The sequence below is a fragment of the Corylus avellana genome, chromosome 3 (genome assembly GCF_965113065.1).
Source record: "Corylus avellana chromosome 3, dhCorAvel1.hap1.2, whole genome shotgun sequence".
NCBI classification, from domain to species: domain Eukaryota; kingdom Viridiplantae; phylum Streptophyta; class Magnoliopsida; order Fagales; family Betulaceae; genus Corylus; species Corylus avellana.
This window is the reverse complement of record NC_142492.1, coordinates 23,771,998-23,796,603: the sequence shown is the minus strand read 5'-3', so window position 1 is coordinate 23,796,603 and position 24,606 is coordinate 23,771,998. Positions and strand designations below refer to the sequence as shown.

Sequence of the window (24,606 nt, the reverse complement as noted above, 5' to 3'; positions counted from 1 at the left end):
GATGTTACTAGTTCGATTTCTCATTTTCCCTTCTTATGCGGATATGTAAAAAAAAAAAAAAAAGTTACGTTTTTTCTTAATAAAATAATCATTTTGCTTACCAAACATATGCTTAGTCTTTTTAATCCTGTGATTTCATAACTCAAAAGGGCATTTGTAAATAAAATCGAAAAAGTATTTAGTTTGAAAATGCAGTTTTAAAATGTAATAATTTGAAAACTTAAAAAAAAAAAAAAAAAAAAACTCCTTTTTTTTTTTTTTATAAAAAAAATCACAAGCGAATGAGTGCATCATTTATTTATTTTTAAAAAATGCCAATTTTAAAAGTTTTTTACCAAACATTTATTAACTACATTTAAAAAAAAAAAAATCACGTTTTAAAAAAATGATATTATGAAATTACACGTTTTAAAAGGAGATCACGCAATTTGAAACGGCAAAAACAAAAGGACGCTTATCCCAAACCATATTATAGGAAACGCGCGTCAATCTCCATCAGAGTCCAGGCTCCAGCTATGCAAAAACGTAGCTTGGACTCGTAAAGAATCTCGCACTTCGCTGGCTTTTCTCTGCTCATTGCTGTATATTTGATATAAAGAACGAAAAGCAACGAAAAGCAAAGAGACAAAGTACAGACCGTTTCTGACCCCCGCAGATGAGTCTTAAAGTTTCTGAGAAAGAGAGAGAGAGAGAGAGAGAAAAGCGAAGCTTCCTGTAGATTCAGTGGAATTTTCCAGTGATTGCTCTCCGTTTCTCGCTGGCCAAAAGGTGAAGTCTCTTACTCTCAGTCTCAAGATTTTGGAATTTGATCTTTGCTGTGGATGTTTTGTTTTTTCTCTCAAGTGCGCGAGATTTTGGTGTGTTCGTTGGAATTCCGTGTAGTGGTTCTTTATTTTCTGTGGTCGAAATGTGAAATTGGTAATTGAAATGGAAAATCGATTACCAATTGCTCTATTTCTTTTTTTTGTTGGAGGAACTGTGATTTGAGCTTTCAGTGAGAAAATTATAATTGAGCTTATATATATATATGTGTGTGTGTGTGTGTGTGTGTGTGTGTGTGTGTGTATGTTTGAGTGTATGTATGTATGTATGTATCATGTATGTATATGCATGTATGTATTTTGCCTTTAGAAAGATCAACATTGGCTTTTGAATGTAGGTCATTGCATGAGTGATTGACAAATTATTTAATACAGTTATGCGCGACTCTTTCTCTTCCCTTCTGGTGATTTTTTTTTTTTTTTTTTTAAATCACTAGTGTCTTAGCGATCAAAACTGAAAATTATTAAATAACAGCGTTATAAATATTGAATTGTGGTTGATTCTCGTAAATTCTGATTGAAAAGCAAAGAAAATGCAGAAAACATTTGGCCAAAAGAATGATTGATTATATATATATATATATATATATATATATATATATATATATATATAATGATCACTTATTGAAATATGGTTCTGCAAAATGATTCACAATCTCATGCTTTGTACTGGTTGCAAGTTATATTCTCTAGACCAGATAGTGAGATTATATTGTTCAGTTTACTGCTTGATTTTTCATATTCTCATTTGCAAAGTTATTTCTTGTTGATGGTATTGGTGCCAGGATTGAACGCATTGGATTGTAGGAGTGGTAGTGTCAAGAAACAATCCCTGTTTCTGAACAACTGGGAGATTTAATGAATGCTGAAGATGGTTTGAAGTAACTTGATATTTTACTGATAAATGCATGATGACCTGCTGAGACTGAGTTGGAAACCAAGATTAATGTGAAGTTTTATAAGAGTTTGACAGGAATTCTGATTTTTACTTGTCTTGAGTGGTGATGCATCCTTTGCTAATGCATGGTTACCTTTGTTGGTGCATTCTGTTGGGGCATCTTTATGTGTCCGCCCTTAGTCTTGGTTCAGGGCAGTATAGAGTAAGGGGAACTGAGACAGAAAACCAGTTGCGTGATTTTGGTTCGGCTTTAGATGATGGTTCTGAAAACAGCATCTCTAAACATGTCACAAGATCAATCTTTTCATCCCCATACAATAAGTCGGTATCTTGTGATGACTTGGAAGGCGTTGGCTCATTTGATACCACCTGCTTGCTAAACTCAAATTTGTATCTGAATTCTGATCTTTACATTTATGGTACTGGAAACCTAGAGATTCTCCCGCATGTTTCAATTGAGTGTCCTATGGAAGGCTGTACTATTGTTTTTAACATGTCTGGCAATGTTAAGGTGGGTCAACATGCAGCTATTTTTGCTGGTTCTGTAGTATTTTCTGCTGCCAATCTGACCCTGGAACACAATTCTTCTATAAATACAACATCCTTGGGTGGATCACCGCCTTCTCAAACTAGTGGTACACCAGTTGGCTATGATGGTGCTGGTGGAGGGCATGGTGGCCGAGGTGCCTTCTGCTTGAAAAATAATCTGACGAAGTTCTGGGGTGGTGATGTTTATGCTTGGTCATCTTTGTCTGAGCCCTGGAGTTATGGGAGTAAGGGTGGCGGCACATCTGCTGAAAGACCATTTGGCGGGAATGGTGGAGGACGTGTTAAGATTCTTGTGAAGGAAATTCTATATTTAAATGGATCTATAACAGCAGAAGGTGGGGATGGAGGGGCAAAAGGGGGAGGAGGATCTGGTGGAAGTATCTTTGTACATGCCGTAAAGCTGTGAGTACAAAATTGATGCCTTTGAATTGAAAACCAAAACCTACTTCATGAAACTGAATTGTTGGTTCTCACACAATTACCCTGCATGCACACACTCCACAGATAATATACACTCTTCAAATGTAGAAATCAAATATTTGAATAGAACTCTGAAAATGTAGCTTATATTGATATTAATAGCTACCTAGTTATGATGGACAATCTCATGAAGTTGGGGTATTATTTTTCTGTAAACACTAGTCTAACAAAGATTCTGTATTTAACTAAAGTAGTTAGCTTTGTATAACCTGAATACAGTCAATTATTGTTACCAATTTGGATTGTCTGCATAGATTCAATCTGAGGTGTCCTATTTGCATTGAAAAACTCTGTGCCTATAGCAGCAAGCAAAATGGGAGCAGGCCCTTACAGAACAAACACTCAAGACGTTTAATGTTTTTATAAATGCTGTCTGCTGTTATAATATAATTTTTTTTTTTTGATTGGTAACAAATTCTATCAAAATACTAGTGGAACAAATACATCAGGAGGCTTACAAAGTATATGAAAGCTTATAAACTTCTGCCAATACATGCTTTCTTGGTGCAAATAGAGTAAGATAGATTTTACTCCAGAGCTTTTGATTATGTCTCTTTTTGCGTATTTTTGGATGTCATTTTTCTTTTTTCAAGAATGTTGCCAAAGATGAATGATCTAATATTTTTATTGCACTCATTTCATTACAATGGACCTATATTTTAGTTGCAGATAAGAAATTTGTTCTATTCGTACTTACAAATTTTTTGTTAACTGTTTCTCTCATGTTTGATTACGTAGGAAGGGGTATGGTAGAATAAGTGCAGCAGGTGGGAGGGGCTGGGGTGGAGGTGGTGGCGGAAGAATATCTCTAGATTGTTACAGCATACAAGAAGATGTAAAAGTTACTGTGCATGGTTTGTACTGCTCACAAATCTGTATCTGGTAGTAGAAGCAACGATTAGTCAACTGCTAAATATTTCATTTTTACGTAAGAGTCTCAACTTGCTTTATAGATCTAAATTGTTAGACAACAAAAATTGTTAACCACGGGGATAATTTGTTTTTTGGGAAATTAATGAAACAAATTATTTTTGGCTGCATAATTATATTTAATAGTTACTAAGTTGGTGGGATTGATGCTAACTTCGCCCCAATGTGGAAGGTGAACTCTTATAGGGCACCATGGCGTCTGTCAAACTTATTCTAATTTTTTGTTAAGCTGATGTGGTATCTTCTTGATGTGAATTTTAATGAGTAAGATGCATCACTCTGAGATGAGTTTTCAACGTTGGTGTTCTAATTTTAATGGCAATAAAGAGCTAATATGAGCTTTCTCTGCATTTTGATTTAAACTTTAGGTTCTAATCATTGATAAATATAGTCCTATTCACCAATTCATTATTTGGGGAAGGTGTTTGATCTTGTCCACATTTCTGGAAAAAGTCTGCAACTTTAGAAGTATGATTTGGCTGAATATTTCTTGGGTTAAATTAATAAGAATGTAAATATATTTATCCTAAGTGTTGTTGTTGTTTTTCCTGCAACTTTCCTGTGCCCCTATTATGCATGACTATTGATTCACATACATGTATGGACATACTGACACGTGCTCGTGTACAAGGACACACACATACACATATGCCTATGAATCAAAGAAACACAAACTTTGTTGAACGGAGTAGAACAACAAAAGGCAGGTGAATTCCTGCAAAAAAAAAAAAAAAAAAAAAAAAAAGAAAGAAAAGAAGAAGAAGAAGAAGAAGAAGAACACTTGCTATGTCACCAGTTAGCTGGCTTTGATGCCAATATCTCCACAACTGTCCAGCCAGTCTCCCCAAAAGTGAACAATTAAGTGGACTATCGCAATCATTTTTTTTACATTGCTACAGACCATCTTAGGTTTCAAATTTTCATCTATCCACTGTAGCTAGAGTGGGTTTCCCTAAGCTTTCAAAATCCTCTGTTCCAAGCAGTCCTTATTCCCAGACCAGGTGTCCCATGCCACCTGCCTATGACTTTGATGTGGTGAAGTTCTTCGTTTGTGCCTGCTTCTTCTTGTGGTTTTGCATAAAATGTCCCACATCCTTTTGTCTTCTTCTGCCATCTTTAAGTAAGAAGAAATTGTTGGGAGCTTCAGGTTGGTTCTCCCTCGCTCTCTAGCTATAGCTTTGTCTTTGCTCTGCCTCATGTTAATTTGTTAAGTTCTGTTCCAAATCAAAACACTTCTCTTGCGGCAGCTCCTCTGCTGCTATCAGAACCTGAATTGCCCTGCCCTTTGGTTGAAGTAGATTATCTTGCTCTCGTTGCCACAACTTGTCTACTACTTCGATTGCTCTGGAGCATGGCATGATTGGCGATATGTTTTAATAAGAATTTTGTTTACTTTTTTGAAAAGGATGCGTGTATTCTAAGAAGATGTTCAAAGTAAATGTTTCTAATTTTGGAAAGTATATATGTATCTTGAGATTTTCTAAAGAGGAAAGTAGATGTACCTTTTCATTGCCTTCAGTATTTGTTTACAATTCATGAACAGCTTGCTTATGTTTAAAGTCATTATTGAACCATATGTAAAATGGAAAAAGCCTGCCTTTGCTTAGAGCATACTTGTAAGATGGGACTTTCTACAGTGTATGCTTTATTTTTCTTTCCTGGTCGCAGGTGGTTTGAGTATTGGCTGTCCAAGGAATTCAGGAGCAGCTGGCACATACTTCAATGCAGATTTACTGAGTCTAAGGGTTGGGAATGACAATGTCACCACAGAAACTGAAACCCCTTTGCTTGATTTTCCTATCACCTCCCTATGGTCAAATGTTTTTGTGGAGAATAATGCAAAAGTTTTAGTTCCTTTGCTTTGGACCAGAATTCAGGTTTCCAGATCTGCCTCCTTCATATAATTTACATATTTGTGACTCTTTAAATGTTCTTGTCCTAATGTTTGTGAGAAATGATGCGGCATATTCCCTTCATATATTTATATCTTTCTTCTTCTTCTTCTTCTTCTTCTTTTTTGATAAGTTCTTCTTCTTCTTCTTCTTCTTCTTCTTCTTATTATTATTATTTTTCTATCCCTGTATTATCTGCGGAAAATGTGTGCTTCATCATATATGATTGCAAAATGCACAATGTGGAGATTACTGCTGTTAATATGTAGTTCTTTGTGTGATATCTCTCTGTGCTTGGACAACATTATCATTGATGTTTTCCTATATATTCTTCCTGCAACAATAGCCAGAGCACTAAAGCATCCGAACTGAATTGTTGCTTGATTTTTGGTTTATAGTCCTGTGCTTAATCTCTCTTCTGAAATTGTCCTAGACTATCTTATGTGTTTCGCTAAAGATAAACTTGTAATGTCTGGTTTATTTGGGGTTCTAAGCTGTATATAAATATAATTGACATGCATTCTTCTTGTCTTTCAAGATATAATAAGTTGATGCCTCACCAAGTTTTGTTGATAACCTGTTTGTAACTTGACATGTGGACCAATAAAAAAATGCCCATGCAGAGTAGTTCTTGGGACTTGATATATTAGCATAAGATAAACATATCTGTAGGCAGAATAATATATCTATGATATGATTGGCGGAGGATACCATGATTTTTTAAGGGTTCTGCAACCATTCACTTGTGCCATTATAGAACATTGGCCCTCAAGAAGTTTCAAAGCTTATCAGTTGTATGCATGCCCTCGATTTTGGAGAATTATATTACCAATGTTAGTTATGTCTTTGTGCTGGCATGAAAACGAATAATGATACCATGTGTGTTTTTAACAGTCAATTAGATTCTCTGGAGAAGATGGAAAAGTGTTAGTGCTATTGGGTATACGAGCTTCAACCTTGGTTATCTGGTCAGAATAGGATTGGCAGGAATGTTTAGGGGGGCATGTAGATATTTGGAATGATTTTGGATGTAGTCCGATTAGTGCTTTCTAATTTATCTGTCTCTAAGGGATTTGAAAGCTTGGCTTTTTTTTGGTTCAATTTAAATATTGGGGAGCCTTGATAATTACATCATCTGATGGGTGAAGAGTGTGATGTAGAAGGCTATATTGTTTGGAACGCATGTCAGCTTATATAAACCGCATTGGAGAGATTTTCTTGGGAACATTGTTTTAAGGCTGAGCTCCTAGCACTTCGATGGAGCCCTGAGAGCTTAAATGATGGAAGTTTGTTGAGAGAATGTCGAGGTACATTTCTAGGGTATAAATTAATGAAAAATCATGTTAATTTTTAGTATAATTCAATGTGATCTGTTAATGCTGAGTACTTTGAAATACTCTCAAATTTCGAAGGAGATTTCGTACATTGCTTGTTGTTCAAAAGGATTGTTTGCTGTTAAATCCTTTTATAGTGTTCTAGTTCATTACGAGGGCGGTCTTTTCCTGTTGAAAGTATTTGGCGGACGAAAGTTCATTTGAGGGTGACTTTCTTTGTTTGGTCAATGGCCTTAGAGAAGATCCTTAACATGGACAAAGGAAGCAGCACATCATTATGATTGATAGGTGCTGTATGTGTAAAAGGAATAGAGAGTCTGTGGACCATCTTCTTCTTCATTGTAAGGTTGCTTGTGCCATATGAAATATTTTTTTAGGTCACTTTGGACTGTCTTGGGTTATGCCAAGACGAGTGGTTGACTTATTTGCTTATTGGTGAACTGCTAGTAGTACTTGGAGTGCAACTGTGTGGAAAATGGTGCTCGCTTGCCTCGTGTACCTTTGGAGGGAAAGGAATGACAGGAATTTTGAGGACTGCGATAGGACGATAGAGGACCTTGAGTCTTTTTTCTTCTATACTCTTTATCATTTCCTTGTTCTTTATTTCCCTTCTAGCTAGCTAGGTGTTTTCTCTTGTATACTTCTTATGTGCTTGGGGGCGTCTTACGCTTTTTATAATAATTCGATTGCTTATAAAAATAAAAAAAAAAATTGTTTTTACGTTAGGTAGTAATATTGGGGAACTTGGAAGTGAATTTATTCCTGATAGGGGCCTTTTCCTTCCACTGCCAGAACACAGTGACATTCATTCTAACCTAGAATTAGCCAAGGTTGGAGTTCTTTTTGAATTCTTATCATGTTAGGTATTTTAACTAGTATATATCATAGTTTTTTTTTTTTTTTTGGATAATTGAGTAACTTTTATAGCACGCAAACAAACACATTACAAGCAAACATTTGCCATAGCTAAAGACAAACTCTAGAATATATATATATAGTCTTTTTGGTTAGATATATTTATATAATTTGTTATATAGTTTAAATTCTATAGGAGTTTCTAGCTAGGTGTTTCTCTTGTATACTTCTTGTATACTTGAGTAGCACTTTTTACTTTTTAATGATATTTTGATTACTTATCAAAAACAAAATATGTAGGAGTCTATTTAATCTTATCTCTTTGGTACAATTGCTCTTCGGGAAGCTTAATTTGTAATATCTTTTTTAATTCTTTAATTGTGAAGGTGAGAGGCCAAATTAGTCTCTATCGTGGAGGGACCATTGTCTTTGGACTGTCTGAGTTTCCAGTCTCTGAATTTGAGCTTGTCGCCGAGGAACTTTTGATGAGTGATTCTATCATAAAGGTATGTTAAGTTTGAGAATTAACTCAAAGAAGTAATTCAATCGGCTAGGGACCACGCCTCATGAAACGGAGGTCACTCGCTCTAATCTCACCTTGCCCTTCCCCTTGAGGCCAATTGCTTATATAAAAATAAAAATAAAAAAACGCTCGAGAATTTTCTTTTGTTCCTTTTAATAATTGTATTGTGCACTAAGCATCTTACTCGTTTAGAACTGACTAGAAAAATAGTATCCTTGTAAGATGACCCATTAAGTTAAGATGTGAGACTTATTTATGTTGAGTTTGTTTAGCCAACCAAGCTCTTTTACTTGAAATGGAGAGGATCCTATTGCAAAATATACCTCCTTTTTCACTAAACATGCTGGCATTTGAACATCTAAAGTGAAATTTTTAAAAGCAAGTCCTCTTTTTTAATTCTTCCCTCTTGGTCATTTTCAAAAGCTCCCGAACGCCACAACCTGAACATAATGTCAGGCCCTCCAAATCTAATCTTCCCATGTACTCAGTTGAAGATTCAATCTTATTTTTCATCCTATTGATATCCCCAGTTCACTTTCCATTGTCTTCTATGATGGAAAAAGTAATTTGTTTTTGAATTTTTGAAATTTTTTTGGAGATACAGATTGCCAATGGAATTCCATAAAAAAAAGAAAAAAAAGAAAGAAAAAAAAAGAATAGCAACAAAAATGTTTTTACAGCAGAAACAATGGCAGAATTTAGCAAGCATTTTTAGTCAAATATTACAGCCAATGTCTAGGACTGAATACTATCTGACAAAACCCTCACAAAATTCAGCAACTTGAATCATTTCCTGGTCTAGATTTTATTTTGTTTTATCTAGCGGTGTATACGATACCACATGGTGAATATGTTTTCACGTCATTTAAAAATTTAAATGATGTGGCATCACATACACCGTTAAATAAAATAAAATAAAATCTTGGCCGTGAAATGACGATATGTGTCTGTATTTTTTTTCAGAAAAAATGTGGAACCATTGCTAACCTCCATAAACCATGTTGGGCTCAGAACTCTCCTTTTCTACATCATCTATCCCTTGCCGGCCTTGGAACATTGGAAGGGATGAGTATTAAAAGCTTAATTTGTTGTGCATAATATAACTTGTCATGTAAATTCTTCCATTTTTCTATTTTCTTCAATCACTTTAAAGTTCTAGGAGATTATAGGGATGTCATTAGCTTTGTTATGGTGAATGTCCAAGTGTTATTTTCTCGTAATTTTTCATATGGCTATATGAATGTCATTACCTTGTTACGACAGATTATTTCTATTAATAGTTCTGAAATGATGGGTATAGAGAATACATGTTTTTCCATTATTGCTATGAATAGTTTTGAAATTAGTAGAGAATACATGATTTTCCCTTGCAAGTAATTTTTTTCTTAATTCTTTTTTTGGCTTCTTTCTGTCGGATTAAGAAACCCTAAAGACTGCCTTTTTATTTCTTTTTTTCCAGAAAACACCCTAGCTTTGTCACTATAGATTTTATTAGTGATTTTAGCTCGTAGAAGGTACATGTCATAGTTGGAATTGAGGTCTAAAGTACTTTTGTTTTATACCTGAAGGTTTTTGGTGCATTTAGAGTTGCCATCAAAATGTTGCTCATGTGGAACTCCAAAATTCAAATCGACGGTGGCGGAAATACTGTTGTTACTGCTTCTGTCCTTGAAGTCAGGAATCTGGTTGTTCTAAGGGTAAAATAGTTTAGACTTCATGGATATAGCTGATTACTGTTCCTTGTCTGTTAACATCTATCTTGTTTGTGGATCTATTCAAAATAGAGGACCAACTCCCCTACATTGTTTTTTGCAGCATTACTCTGTTATTAGTTCAAATGCAAACTTGGGTGTATACGGTCAGGGATTGCTGAAGTTGTCTGGTCATGGTGACACAATCAAAGGCCAGCGACTTTCCTTGTCTCTTTTTTATAACATAACTGTAAGCCATCATCAAAAAATATATTTAGCATTTTTTTGATAATAGCTATCTGGGGAACTATTGATTTTTCTTTAGTTCAATCTGACATTAACTCCCATTTGTAAATTCACGATCTTTTGCAATGCTGTTACTAGAATTTCTTTTACTTCATTTCCATATTTTTTTGTTTGTGTATTTATTTCTAATGCCCATCTTCACATGGGTTTTCATCGGGTGAAAATGTTTCAAAATTCCTTGCACATTACAGGTTGGCCCAGGTTCTTTACTTCAAGCTCCATTGGACGATAATGCCAGTAGAAGCTTGTGAGTTTAAAATTGTGATTCATTATTTAGGAGTTCCAGGTTGTTTCTTTTATTCAGCATCTTTGAAAATGGTCTAAATATAAATATTTGAATACTTTTCTTATAGGGTAACGAAGTCCCTTTGTGAGAGTCAGACATGCCCAGTGGATTTAATAACTCCACCAGATGACTGCCATGTCAATTATACACTCTCCTTTTCACTTCAAGTAAGACTCATATTTTACATTTAACCTTATTGTCAATCAAATATTGTTGTTAGGAAATTAATGCAATGGAAAATTCTTGGGCAAATGGCTCGGTTTCAGAGTTCTATATTGCTGACAATCTTTGTCAAACACCTTACCACTTACGTCCTTAACTATCTATCTGGGACAGTTCCGGTTCAACCATTCACATTTTGCTGCAATGTGTGCTTTGATGTTTTTACTTCTCAACCGTTAGCACACAATGTGAATTTTGTGTACTATCTACTCCTTTTTCCCCCTGTTCTGTCATTTGGGCACACAATGTGAATTTTGTGTACTATCTACTCCTTTTTTCCCCTGTTCTGTCATTTGGTTGTCCTTTCTTGTATAGGTCGTGCACTAGGGAAGCATCCCCTTGGTGCCTCTTCACTGGAATTTCTTATTTATGAAAAATAAGATGCTCTGCCTTGGAATTTTCAGTCATAGGGTTTTCACATAGTAAATATTTGGTTATAAAATGAATGCAGTCCAAATTAAATGCTACTTGTTTGTGAGGTACTTATCATTGTGAGGTACTGTTTTCGATGACAAGTTACCATGAGAAGATCATTTGTAGCGTTTCATGTAGCGTTATTTAAAAAGAAATGGTATCTCCTGACCCTTGTCAGATCTGTCGTGTTGAGGACCTTCTTGTGAATGGACTTATCAGAGGAAGTATTATTCACATCCACAGAGCGAGGACTGTCATTATTGATACAGGTGGCATGATGACTGCTTCAGAATTAGGTAAAAAAGTATATTCCAAGTATCACTGTCTTTAGATTGTTGTCTCCTTCCCCTTTTGTTTCCCTTGTTGCAATGTTGTCGTGCTAACAATTTGTTGATTTCTTGGTAAGAGGAATCACAGTATATATTATGCTTTAAATAGACTCAAGCCTTTTTTTTTTCCCTTCAGGTTGCAGTGACGGTATTGGAAAGGGAAACTATTCAAATGGAGCTGGTAGTGGTGCTGGACATGGAGGCAGAGGTGGATCTGGGAATTTCAATGGGAGGGTGAGCAATGGGGGTAACAAGTATGGTAATGCTGATCTCCCCTGTGAATTGGGAAGTGGAACTGAAGGCCCTGATCAGTCATATGGACATGTTGGAGGCGGGATGATAGGTAATGTTTCTACAAGTAACACAAGTTTAGTCACCAAAAAGTTCTCCTTGGGTTTTGATTATGTAATGTGAATGGGGTGCTTTGATGTTTAAAATTAACGAGCAGCCACCTTTTTGTCCTTTTCTTTTCACGTGTCATGAATTTACATCAATCAACATGTATTCTCTAACATTATACCTAGATCATGTTTACAAATTCAAGTTTCATGTTTTACTAGTAATGGGATCCATCCAGTGGCCACTTGTAAGGCTTGATATTTATGGATCTTTGAGGGCCAATGGTCAAAGCTTTGGTAGAGGAGCAACAAATCGCAATGGTTCTTTGCTTGGCGGACTTGGCGGAGGTTCTGGTGGGACAGTACTCCTTTTCCTTCAAGAGCTCCAGCTTTCGGAGAACTCATCTTTATCTGTTGTTGGGGGTAATGGTGGCCCTCTAGGTGGGGGTGGAGGTGGGGGTGGGAGAGTTCATTTTCACTGGTCTAAGATAGATGTTGGAGACGAATATACCGCGGTTGCAACTATAAATGGTTCCATAAACAGTAGGTAAGTGTATTATTATCATAATGACTTTCATTTCTGGAGATACATTTTAAATCAGTCCATGTACTTGTGCTAACAAATCTGTGAATATAGATTTTTTTTTTCCCTTATTAACTGAAATATGTAATGCACATTGGGGGATACACCTGTTTCAACATACTATTCCATGTTATTCTACTACTGGACCACACAATGTGCATGTTATATATTATCAAATTTCATGGTCCTTCACTTGGTGTGCATACTCATAAAACAAGTAATAATAGAAAGAGTACTTTTTTGTTGTAGAGACTTCAGTAGAATGGCTTTTCTCTTCTACATATATTGTCCGCCATTTTAAGGTGGAGCAGTATGTGATATAAATTTCAATTGAATTTTATAATAATTTCAAAATCTGTAGTTTATACTTTATCTGTTTTCAACAATGCACATTGGGTGGTCATTAGTGAATTGAACTTTATGTACCCCTGGTTATACTGAGACTGCATCTATTTAGGCCAAGCAAGCATCTTATCCATTGTTGCCTACTTGCCTTGACAGCACCATGTTTATTGAATGCAAAGATCATGGGCCACATAAACAGGGAAGCACAATATGTACAGTTCTCAACTTGAATTCCTCCAAAATTAGTAACATTCTTTTGAGCCAAATTGTGCTATTTAAAAGGAAGTTTTTTTTTTTTTTTTTTTTTTTTTTTTTTTTTAAATCTCATGGTAATTAACTTATGCAAGGATGAATTTAAATTTGAGACCTCACCACCCCATAATTATATGAAGGTTCGAAGTGCCATTAGGCACATAGGTAATTGGCATTTTTTTTACTGAAGGCTGTTTCTTATAAGAAAAAAAAATTATCATATTTTTTGAATGAATATTTCATGATTATTTTTACAAGGTAAAAGTAATGTTGGCAAGTACTTTGTTGTTATTGTCAACTATGTGTCATCCAAATAATACTGTAATAGCATGTAAGATCATGTGATGCTTCATGTAGTGGAACTATTTTGTGATTCATGCGGACCAAAATTGACATATTACCTGTTGAATTGCTTCATTATGTGTTTATTCAAGAATTTCATATTTTGTACATGCATAATTTTTCTAGCCTAATCGATCAGGATTAAGGTGTAATAGATTTGGTAGAATTTATATATATGTGTGTGTGCGCGTGCGTGCAGACATGCACAATCATGGTTTATTGGCCAATATTGAGTTTTGCAATGTGATAAAATCCAAAACTAGAAACATTAGAACCATCACAACAATTAGGGATTTGTAGACTATCAAAGAATAATGGATCCACTTTTCAAATGAAGGATTAGTCAATAAGTAATACTAAAAGGCCAAAATAGATTTGGTTTTCTGCATCAGCTTAGAAGAAAATAGCTGCTTTTTGAGATGCTCAAGTCTTTTATTCATTTATGCATTTTTTCTACAAAGGGCTCTTCATGTCTCCATTCAAACCCTTTCCTTGAAGCCTTAACATGTTGTCTTAGAGCTCTTTAATTTACTATTAACAAACTTATATTTTGGTATTATCTTAAAAGGATCTTGAAAATATGGATTTAGGACCCCTTCAGGTAATAACAGCATATTACTTGTGTCTAACAGTGGAGGTGCTGGGGACAATGGTGGTCTTTTTGGGGAGGAGGGTACAGTTACTGGAAAACAATGCCCAGAGGGCCTCTATGGCACTTTCTGTGAGGTATGTCCCTTTTTTTTTCCCCTTTACATTCTATGATGATCTGTAAGATTCTGCAAGATCTTTCCAGATTCATAAAGAGCTTTTACGGTGGAAAGCTTCAGTTTATTGATTGTTAAATTTCAAATGGTAGTTTTTGGGGAAATTTGTGTATACTTCTATTTGCATGAGTTTCCTCCATTTCCGATAAAATATATTGTTAATTATCAAAGAAAAGAAAATATTGGAAAGTTTGGTGTATCTTCACTTAAACATTTTTGTTCGTGAACAAAATTTTGTGCTGTAAAATTCATATCCACACTCAGGCTTATTGCCCTAGAGTAGCATCAAATGGATATGAGAATAGCCTGTAAGTACTCATCTCTAGGTAACTATTACAGGTTGATAAGGTTATAAAAAATGAAAAAAAGAAGGAAAATGTTCCCTAAACGATGCTATTTAGAGAATATCACAAATATTCAAGTGCCACATGAACCCTTCTGTGCATCATGGGCTCAAGTAAACACCTCAGATGTTTAATTCCAACTAAAAAAATTATGGAATTTTATATTTCATTGCTCTCACAATGAATTGATGAAGAGGGCGGACTGTATCTTTTCGCTTGGAGTTCGTGCCATAGCCTACTTTACCTTGACACATACATTTCTGCAATATTCGGATTCTCATTCTTCCATGTCACCTGATTACATTCAATGATACTACAATATGTTGATTTAAAACTCTAATTCTTGTGGCTACCAATTCAATCTTACAGTGTTTAACTTCTATATAATGATTTTATCGGTCTAAATGATATGCACCATTTTGAAGCATTCTTCATGAACATGAAAATCCGTTCTGAGTTGACCCCACTATGAACCAAACATAGTTGCAGCCCTATTAACGAAACCACTACACCAAGTGTTCATATTTTGTGGAAATATAAGAAATGTCTTACCGATTTACACAACATGGGGTCTACTATGTAAAATGACAAATGACAGGAGGTTACTATGTAATTATTTGCTTGGTTTCAACCATGAGACACTAATTAATCAAATGGAAGGATATGACCTAATTGTGACATCTCATAAAGTTAGTTTCACATTAGAAAGATGGATTGTCCATATTGAGTGGGTGGATTATAAAGGTACTCATTAGTGCTAAATCCCACATTGATTCTTTACTAAGTGAGATTGGACTTTATAAGTGATGAAAATGAGCTCCAATTGTAACTTAACTAGTCTTTTTGGAGTGAAAGCGTTGATACGACTAGTGTTTTTCCTGGGTCATTACAAAAGCCTAGGGAAAACCCTAGTCATATATGTGATGTCACTCTAAAAGGACTAGTCAAGGTACATTTGGAGTTCCCGAGAATTACTTATAAAGTCCAGTCTTACCTAGTAAAAAACCAATATGAGATTTAACACCTAATCTAGCCATTCAATATGGGCAATCCATTTTCCCAATGTGAGATTAGCTTTCTAAGTGTCACAATCTCCCTCACTCAAATCCCTAATGTCCTTGTCAGGGTCCATGTCAGGCAATGCCTTAGCGCCACATGGTGTTACTAGGTTGTTCTGATACCATTTGAATTCTCACTTATTCCAAAAGTTTAAGCTAATAGGAAATAATTGATTTAATAATTTAATGAATATTCTAACACTTCCCTTTAATAAGGGAAACCCAACGCATAGAATATTTAATTAAAATGGGAGGTGAATGATGAAGACAAGGTTTGAACTCATAATATTTGCTTTGATACCAATTATTGAGGGCCTAACAATTAATCTAAAAGCCCTAAGATTGTTGGATATTGATTTGGTTAAACTCTTAAGATCGTAACATTAATCCGATGGTATCTCTTTCTCTTTTGGTGGCTCCACTCATATATCAATATTCAATGACTTAACACTATGCTCATATATAACACCAAGCCATTTTAATTTGGCCTATAGGCCGCCTCTTGTTATACCAAAAGAGAAAGGGGTTTGGGAACCATTGTACAACTTAGTATTCATTAATACCTTTATAACCACCCACTCAATGTCGGCAATCCATCTTCCTAATGTGATATTTTCTTGGATGTCACAACTTAACTTACTAGGCTAAGTGGAGTATATTTCATCTTAGCTTGCCATGAAATGAGGATAACTTATTTCATATGTTTGGAAATATTTATATTTATGTGTATACATGTCGGCATCTGTAGTATCCATTTCATATTTGTAAGTGTTAATGAGTAATTATAAATGTTTTCTTCTTATTTCTCACACCAAATACAAGTTTCGATATTTCCTTTGATTGTACATGTCATTCTTATTCTACTTATGAAAAAAATGTCATTCTTGTTACATGTTTGGACTTGTGAACTAGTCTTGGTCTGTTAAAAAATTTTGGATAATGCAATATCATGTAGGAATGTCCTATTGGCACTTACAAAGATGTTGGGGGCTCTGATGATCGTCTTTGCACACCATGTTCTCTTGATCTTCTTCCCAATCGTGCTAATTTCATATATGTGAGAGGTAATATTGATAACTGCAATTCGACTATAAACTAGAAACTCTCTCTCTCTCTCTCTCTAAATTTTCTTTGGGCCAACATCTCACTTGAGAGCTCACTTTCTTCAGGAGGAGTTAGTCAGCCGTCTTGTCCCTATAAATGCATATCTGACAAGTATAGGATGCCAAATTGCTACACACCTCTTGAGGAGCTGATATATACATTTGGGGGGCTATGGCCTTTTGCACTTCTGTTGTCATGCATTTTGGTGCTTCTAGCTTTGTTCTTAAACACTTTGAGAATCAAAGTAGTTGGATCAAGTTCTTATCACAGGGCAAATTCAATTGAACCCCACAGTCATCGCCATTTTCCTTATCTTCTTTCTTTATCTGAGGTACATTGGTGATTATAAGGAGCATTCCTTTGCCCAAGTGCATATTTCTATGAATATGATTTGTTTATCATATATGTTTTAAACCTAGGTGCGGGGAACCAGAGGCGATGAAACTCAAAGCCATGTTCATAGAATGTACTTCATGGGTCCCAACACTTTTAGAGAACCGTGGCATCTTCCTTACTCTCCTCCCAATGCAATTATTGACGTTGTGTAAGAAACAATTTCAACTTAGAAGGGAACGTGGTGGCATAATCTAGTTTTAATGTCATATTATGATATTTCTGAATGGCTTGTCCTAGTAATCACAGCCAACTGCTTGATGCTAATTATTCAGAAGTTGAACTTTTAATTTGGTGATGTTGACTATCAAAAGAAACTATAATTTCTCTTTTAGCATCATGCAATTGGCGTAGTTGTTATTCTGAGATACACTTATTAACAGATTTTGATTAAACAACGGTACAAACTATGAAGCCCAGAACATAGGATGGGTAATATGATATCAGCATCATTTTATTTTTCGTCTTGTCTCGCAAATTTATCTATTATGTACTGTCTTGGTCTGCAGGTATGAAGATGCATTTAATAGATTTATTGATGAGATTAACTCTGTTGCTGCATATGATTGGTGGGAAGGGTCAGTTCACATCATACTTTCAGTTCTTGCATATCCTTGTGCCTGGTCCTGGAAGCAGTGGCGACGAAGAAATAAAATCCATCGCCTTCAAGAATACGTAAAGTCTGAATATGACCACTCGTGTCTGCGCTCATGCAGATCCCGAGCTCTATACAAAGGGATGAAGGTTTGACTTATTATGTGTTTATTATTGAAGAGTCAATTTCTTTTCTGTGTAATCCATATCAATTAAGTATTTTCAAACTCATTAGAAGCATCTCTGATGTTAACTAAGAACTCCCAATCAATAATACTGGGTTCATCGTGTTCACAACATTAAGTGCTTGTAACCTCAATGTTATCTGCAAGCTCTTATAAGTACAACGGTACATTTATTGATTTTTAGCAATGATCCGGTGGAGTTTTCTTCCTCAGATGATTTTGGCACCCCAAATGACTTTTAGCAAGTCACCTCCCCCCTCAGTCTTGGACAGTCAGCAGATGAGATGCCTGTGTTCCTAATCCTTTTTTTTTTTTAATAGGTAATCAGAGAAATTTTATAAAAAGCGAAGGTGGCACTAATCATACGGGAAGTATACAAAAAGGACAAAAACAGGAAGAGAAAAGAAAAACAAGAAAAAACACCCGCAAAAACCCATCAACAACCGAAATGCCAAACACCCCAACAGAAACCAGCCCACAAGCCCTACGCAGCATTACATTACAGCATGTGTTCCCAATCCTCTGTAGTTTATTAAAAAAATAATGTTTATAAATCCCTTCAAGTGTGGATTTCCTTTCAGTTGTGACTGTCATACAACTTTGTTTTCTTTATCATGTCTTTATTTAAGTGGACATCGATACAGGTTGGGGCAACACCAGATTTGATGGTGGCATACATTGATTTTTTCCTTGGTGGTGATGAGAAGCGTTTGGACATGGTATCAATTATACAGAAGAGATTCCCTATGTGTATTATTTTCGGTGGAGATGGTAGCTATATGTCAGCTTATAATCTTCACAGTGATACATTGTTGACAAATCTTCTTGGCCAGGTCTCTTGGTTCTTTATGATCTTTTAAGTAGCTTCAAAACTTTTGTTCTTTTTATTTTTTCAGTAGCTCTAAATATCATTTTTAATGTTATATCTGACAAAGAAAAATGTGTTTTGTTACCCAGCATGTCCCGGCAACTGTTTGGACTCGTTTGGTGGCTGGTTTGAATGCTCAGTTAAGGACAGTGAGGCATGGATCCATCCGTTCTGCACTCGTTCCTGTGATTAACTGGATAAATAGTCACGCAAACCCTCAACTTGAGTTCCATGGGGTCAAAATTGAGCTGGGATGGTTCCAAGCAACGGCTTCTGGTTACTATCAGCTGGGTATTTTGGTAGCTGTTGGTGACTATTCATTTCACCATGTGCACCCACCTGATTTGTTGGACAGAAGTAGTGATGAATCTCCAAGGTAAATTTGAGAGTTGTGCCAACAAGATTGCTTGAACAAGAGTATTTACTGAGACTTCTTATACATCGTGCAGCTTTCATTTTGTGCATGTCAAGACTAATATGACATAAATTGTCCATCTTTTATTAAAATTTTGTAGTGCCCATCCTGTGTCAGATGCATGCCACTAGCAATTAAGTATGTGTTACTTTCCTATTTTCTTGCTCTGATGAAGAAGGGTAGTTTTCCTTTCTTTACTATGCCATGTAATGTACCAACAATTTTGTATGCTGTGTTGCTGAGAATTAAGTCACGAGGACGTGTAATGTTGATAAATCTGATTACCCCTCAAGTGGAAAAATGAGGATAAAAGAGAATAAGAAAAGAATAAAAAGAAGTTATGTGCACCCTACAAAACAAATTAAATATCAATTATGTTTGTGTCTTAGTAATGCCATCAAATTTTTCTAATTACTGTATGGGTGCAGATACTATTCCACACCACTTACCTGCATGGCACAATAGTTCAGGACCTACTTGGCCAACCCTTGCATGTTGGGATAAGGCACTTTCGATCAATGTATAATAATCCATGTACATAGCAGAATGTCATCTGTTGTTAGGATATATAGCAAGTTTTCTCTCCTAGTACCTAGTGAATGTAATGATAATTATTGTAGGTTTAATTATTGATTCTTTAGTTCTGTATATATGTTTTTTAGTCCGCCATCATTAACTCGTTTGATCATTTTATTGATTAATATTTCAGGAAAATGGTTGCATGCCCGAGAAAAAGTCTTAAGCAGCAAACTTTGGCATATACAGGTCATGCATTATCTCTTAAAAGGATAACTGGGGGAATTAATGGAGGACTTATAAATGAGGCTACGTTGAAATCTTTGGATTTTAAAAGGGAGTTTGCCTTTCCCCTTTCTCTCTTACTGCACAATTCAAGACCTGTTGGTCGTCAGGTACTTTGATATGATACAAATATCACCTCTACAGCTTTCTGAGTAATTTGCTACTGTTCATCATCTAATACTTGAAATTTCTGTTTACAGGACGGCCTGCAGCTGCTGATAACTCTCATGCTTTTGGCAGATCTTTCTGTTACCCTCCTTATGTTGCTTCAGTTCTATTGGATATCTCTTGGGGCTTTCCTTGCTGTGTTGCTCATTCTTCCCTTATCCCTACTTTCTCCCTTTCCAGCTGGCTTGAATGCCTTATTCAGCAAAGAATCTAGAAGAGTTTCGCTTGCTCGTATCTATGTGTTGTGGAATGCTACATCTGTATCGAATATTGTAAGTTATGCCAAGTGTGCAGTACAATTCGATAAACTTACCAATTGCCTTTTTTTATTCTTCTGTCAGTGCTAGTGAGAATCAACTCGAGTAATTAAAAAATGTTACTTTTGGACTTATTTTATTTTCAGAATGGAAAAAATATTTAACCACAGCCACAAGCCGCATTGGATCCCATCATGTTTATATTCATAGGATAATACATAAGATTGCCTAAATTTTTGACATTTTTCGTTGAAATGCATTTCATGCGATGTATAGTTTGTGGTATAAGCTACTCATGCTTATTGTTATAGCATAATGTTAGATGACAAATAATTTAATTTTGTATAGTTGAGAAGTTCACACACCAATACTCTCAGGGTAAACAGTGTATTGCACAGGGAGGGAGTTCTGGATGCTTAGATCAAGCCATGAGAGCCTTAATTTTTTTTTACTGTTAATGTTTCTATTGATTGAGGCATTTTTTTTTTTATCAATTTGAGAGGTCGTAGTTCCGTGAAAATTTGTTGTACTAAACCTACAAGCTCTGATTTGTACAACTAAACTATGCTGTGTAGACGACTTGATTTTTTGCAACATCTACTTGTTACTCTTGATTCTTTGACAGTTCTCTATGTTTGTCATTCCAAAAGGACGGCAATTCAGCAAAAAGGAGAAATTGTGCCCAAAGCATCTCTGATGGATTTAAAAGAATTTGGCACTTTCACTGCTATGATAGATTGTTTATTTAGTTCTAGACATGGTTTGAAAGGCTTATATCTTTAAACATTGATATTCATCTGGTCATATCAAATATTTTTGCCAGTGTCATACGACTAGTTTGTTTTCTGCAGGCTGTGGCTTTCATTTGTGGCGTTTTCCATTATGGATTTTCTTCTTTCCAGCCTCCTGATGAGCGAAGTGTGTGGAACACTAGAAGGTGAGCCTTTCAACATTACATTACCAAAAAAAAATCTTTAGCAAACAACTGAAATTGCTTGTTAAATCACAATCAAGATCTAGGAAAGCATCCTAGGGCAGAAATAGCTTTCCTTCTTGTAGTATCTTTCAAAAAGTGTCCTATTTTAGCAACTCAGTCTGCAATCCGATTCCTTTCTGTAGATATGATGAATAAAATCTTACTTAAGTACTTTACATAAGGCTCCGCTGTTACCCTAAAATATGGGCCTTACGCTCTAAGGACCCTTGATAATGACATGAATCACACACGGATCCAGCTTACATGCTGTAGTCTAAGCAACGGTCAAAATTGAATATCTTAAAATCTCTCTCCATTTTCTCTCTCCTATTAAAAGCTTCTAAAAGTAAGTCAACTTTGAGATTTAATTTTAACCGTTGCTTAAACTACAACATCCAACAACATGTAAGCCGGATCCATCACACACAAAGATGAAACGCCTTGTTAGTATCTCACATAGGTGCAGGGACAAAGCCAAGATTTTTTATCAGAGGTGAGTCCAAAGCATAAATGAGAGGTTAAACCTAATTTTTAGGCCCATATATATATACTTTTAAGAGAGATTTTCAAAACTAGGGATCCCGGCTCACCTGGTTCCGTTCCTGCATAGGTGAATTAGTCGCCTTAAGGATCAAATGTATTTTTTGTTAATCTTAAAAATTGATCGGGCAATGTTTAGTTGTTTGGGTTTTCTTCTTTCTTGGATTTGTTTTCTTTTTGAACTTCATTTCTCTTTGGTGAAATGTCTTGCTTGCCGACAGGGAAGATGATAAATGGTGGCTTCTGCCAACCATCCTTCTGCTATTCAAGTCAATACAAGCTCGTGCTGTTAACTGGCACATTGCAAATCTTGAAGTGGAAGATTTTTCCCTCTTCTGCCCAGATCCGGATGCTTTTTGGGCTCACGAGTCAAATTCATGAGGTAAGAAGAAAGAGGTATTGCAATGTGACTCTAAATCTGTTCGGCAAAGGCTTCATCTTCTGCTTCGGCAAAGTTATAGCTTTTCTGCATTGTAAATGTTTTCCAAGTTTTGTAAAGGCATCGAGTATCGTGTGCAGTTTTGTCCTCTGTATCCGAAGTGACACAAAGACGATTCAGAGCAAGTTATGTAAAGGAGAGAGAGGATAGGTTCTATAGTTCATTTTTCACAGAAAATTGCTCCAATAGTTGAAAAGTTTCTATTAATACAAAAATTTTTGGCCTCTCTCTCTCTCTCTCTCTATATATATATATATATATATACATTTTGATGAATAGGAAATTTCATTAAGCTCAAAACTAAACCAATCAACAACTCAAAACCCCATTACAAGCCTTTATAAAAGGCCACAACCAGCAAGAAACCTGCAACCCAGCTTACTGCAGAAAACAACAAAAAACCCAAAACAGACTTAACAGAAGACCAAAACAGAACAAAACCAGAAAACAGAACCAAACTACAGCCCAGCAACTAATTTAGAAGTTCTGTAGGTAAGTTCCACAGAGAGCAAAGAAGAATAGTTCTAGGAAATTTTCCTTTTCTAGCAATACGATTTCTAACTTCCCAAACAATATTCTTCAAAAGCTGCTCCTTTGTACATGGCTGGCCAACATGAATGAGCTCATTCCTAGTAAGCCAAAGATTGTAGACAACTGATCCCAAAACTAATCGGCAGAGTAAACACTTAAGAGTTTTATGAATCCAAGTATTGCAACCTTGCTGAACAATATCATCCCAATCCACAGAAATATTTCCCACTCTACACTTCATTATACAAAATCTCAAAATTCTGTAACTGAAATTACACTAAAAAAATAAATGAGATCGAGTTTCCAATTTATGATGACAGAACCAACACTGGACATTACCTTGATAACCCTATTTCAGCATTCTTGAGCCTATCTTTCATAGCAAGCCAAAGAATAAAAGCATGTTTAGGAATAGCAAGAGGAAACCAAACCAATTTACTCCATAGAACCTCATGTTTCTTTTCCCTAAGGACCTCCCACTTATCAAAAAAAAGTTTATGAGCAAACATAAACTTTTTTCCTTGAAGCATCCCAAATCGGCTTATCACAAGATCTCAAACCAACTTCAAATGATCTAGCTTGAATCTCAACCAATGCTTCTGATCTAGCTGGTCTCCAAGTCCAATTACCATTTTGAATAACATATGCAAGTTTTGCTTCCAAACTACTTTGGGCATCATAAACAGCCCTATAACCAAATTGCTCAAGCAAAATTCCAGCAGGATGCCACCAATCCAATCAAAGATGAATGTGTTCCCCATTTCCCACCTCAAACCTCAAGAATCTTTTGGCAATATCCCTCAATTTCATAATCTTTTTCCAATTCTAAGAACAATTTTGAGGAATTCTAACACTCCAAAAACTTTTTCTTTTCAGTAAATTCTTCTTCATCCAAGCCACCCAAATGGAACTAGATCTAGCAAAAAGACTCCAAACATGCCTAAGCATGGATGATTGATTCCAAACATCAAGCCTCTTCAACCCCAAACCACCCTCCTTCTTAGGGAAACAAACCTCAGCCCAAGAAACTTTGGCCTTGGCAGTCCCTTCATGCTTTCCATTCCAAAGAAATCTATTGAACTTTTGCTCAATATCTTTTAGAACCTTTTTAGGAAGAATAAAAATACTAGTCCAATATACTTGTAAGTTGTAAAGCACAGAATAAATCAATTGAAGCCTGCCTGCATAAGAAAGATTCTTGGACAACCAGGAATCAATTCGACTAGTAATTCTATTTAGCAAGGCCTAACAATCTATTGCAAAAAGCGTAGAAGAAATGAGAGGAACCCGAAGATACCTCATGGGAAATTTACCTTCAATCATTTCCAGATCATCCAGCAAAGAATGCTTAATTCTGTCAGAAACACTAGCACAGAAAAATGAACTCTTTGAGGGATTAGATTTCAGAATATATATATATATATATATATATATATATATATGTGTGTGTGTGTGTTCTTCTTAGTTTACAAGAAATTATACTATAATCTGGATTGTTGCTAAGGTATTACAGTTTTTACTATAAGTCTCTAACAATGACACTTGCTATGTCGGTTTGTAAAAGGATTGGAGTAAAAAATTGCGGTACTCTAAGCATTTTCCTATGTTTTGATGGTAACTTTATCCAAATTCACCATTGTTAATAGTCCCCATGACTGTGGGTTTGATTCATAGATGAAATGAAGTGTTCATTTAATTACAACTTTTGTGCTCATGAATGTTATGTTCTCTTTAAACTTGGGCCAAAACTCCATTTATTATAAGAGAGGAAATATCAAG

The 24,606-nt window shown here is 35.6% G+C and overlaps 1 protein-coding gene across 1 annotated transcript; it reads left to right on the top strand.

Annotated features, from left to right (window-relative positions):
• The first annotated feature begins 491 nt into the window (after positions 1-491).
• Positions 492-22,524, top strand: LOC132175547 (MraZ). The gene is made up of 24 exons (XM_059587515.2): positions 492-768; positions 1,607-2,670; positions 3,487-3,602; positions 5,347-5,555; positions 8,146-8,265; positions 9,851-9,979; positions 10,098-10,223; positions 10,471-10,526; positions 10,633-10,732; positions 11,380-11,497; positions 11,667-11,873; positions 12,091-12,415; positions 14,023-14,116; positions 16,512-16,620; positions 16,726-16,991; positions 17,080-17,204; positions 17,563-17,797; positions 18,477-18,665; positions 18,790-19,076; positions 19,825-20,026; positions 20,117-20,356; positions 21,193-21,278; positions 22,079-22,239; positions 22,377-22,524. The coding sequence occupies exons 2-23, from the start codon at positions 1,826-1,828 to the stop codon at positions 22,236-22,238; spliced, it is 4,344 nt and encodes a 1,447-aa protein (XP_059443498.2). The 5' UTR covers positions 492-768; positions 1,607-1,825; the 3' UTR covers position 22,239; positions 22,377-22,524.
• Positions 22,525-24,606: the final 2,082 nt, after the last annotated feature.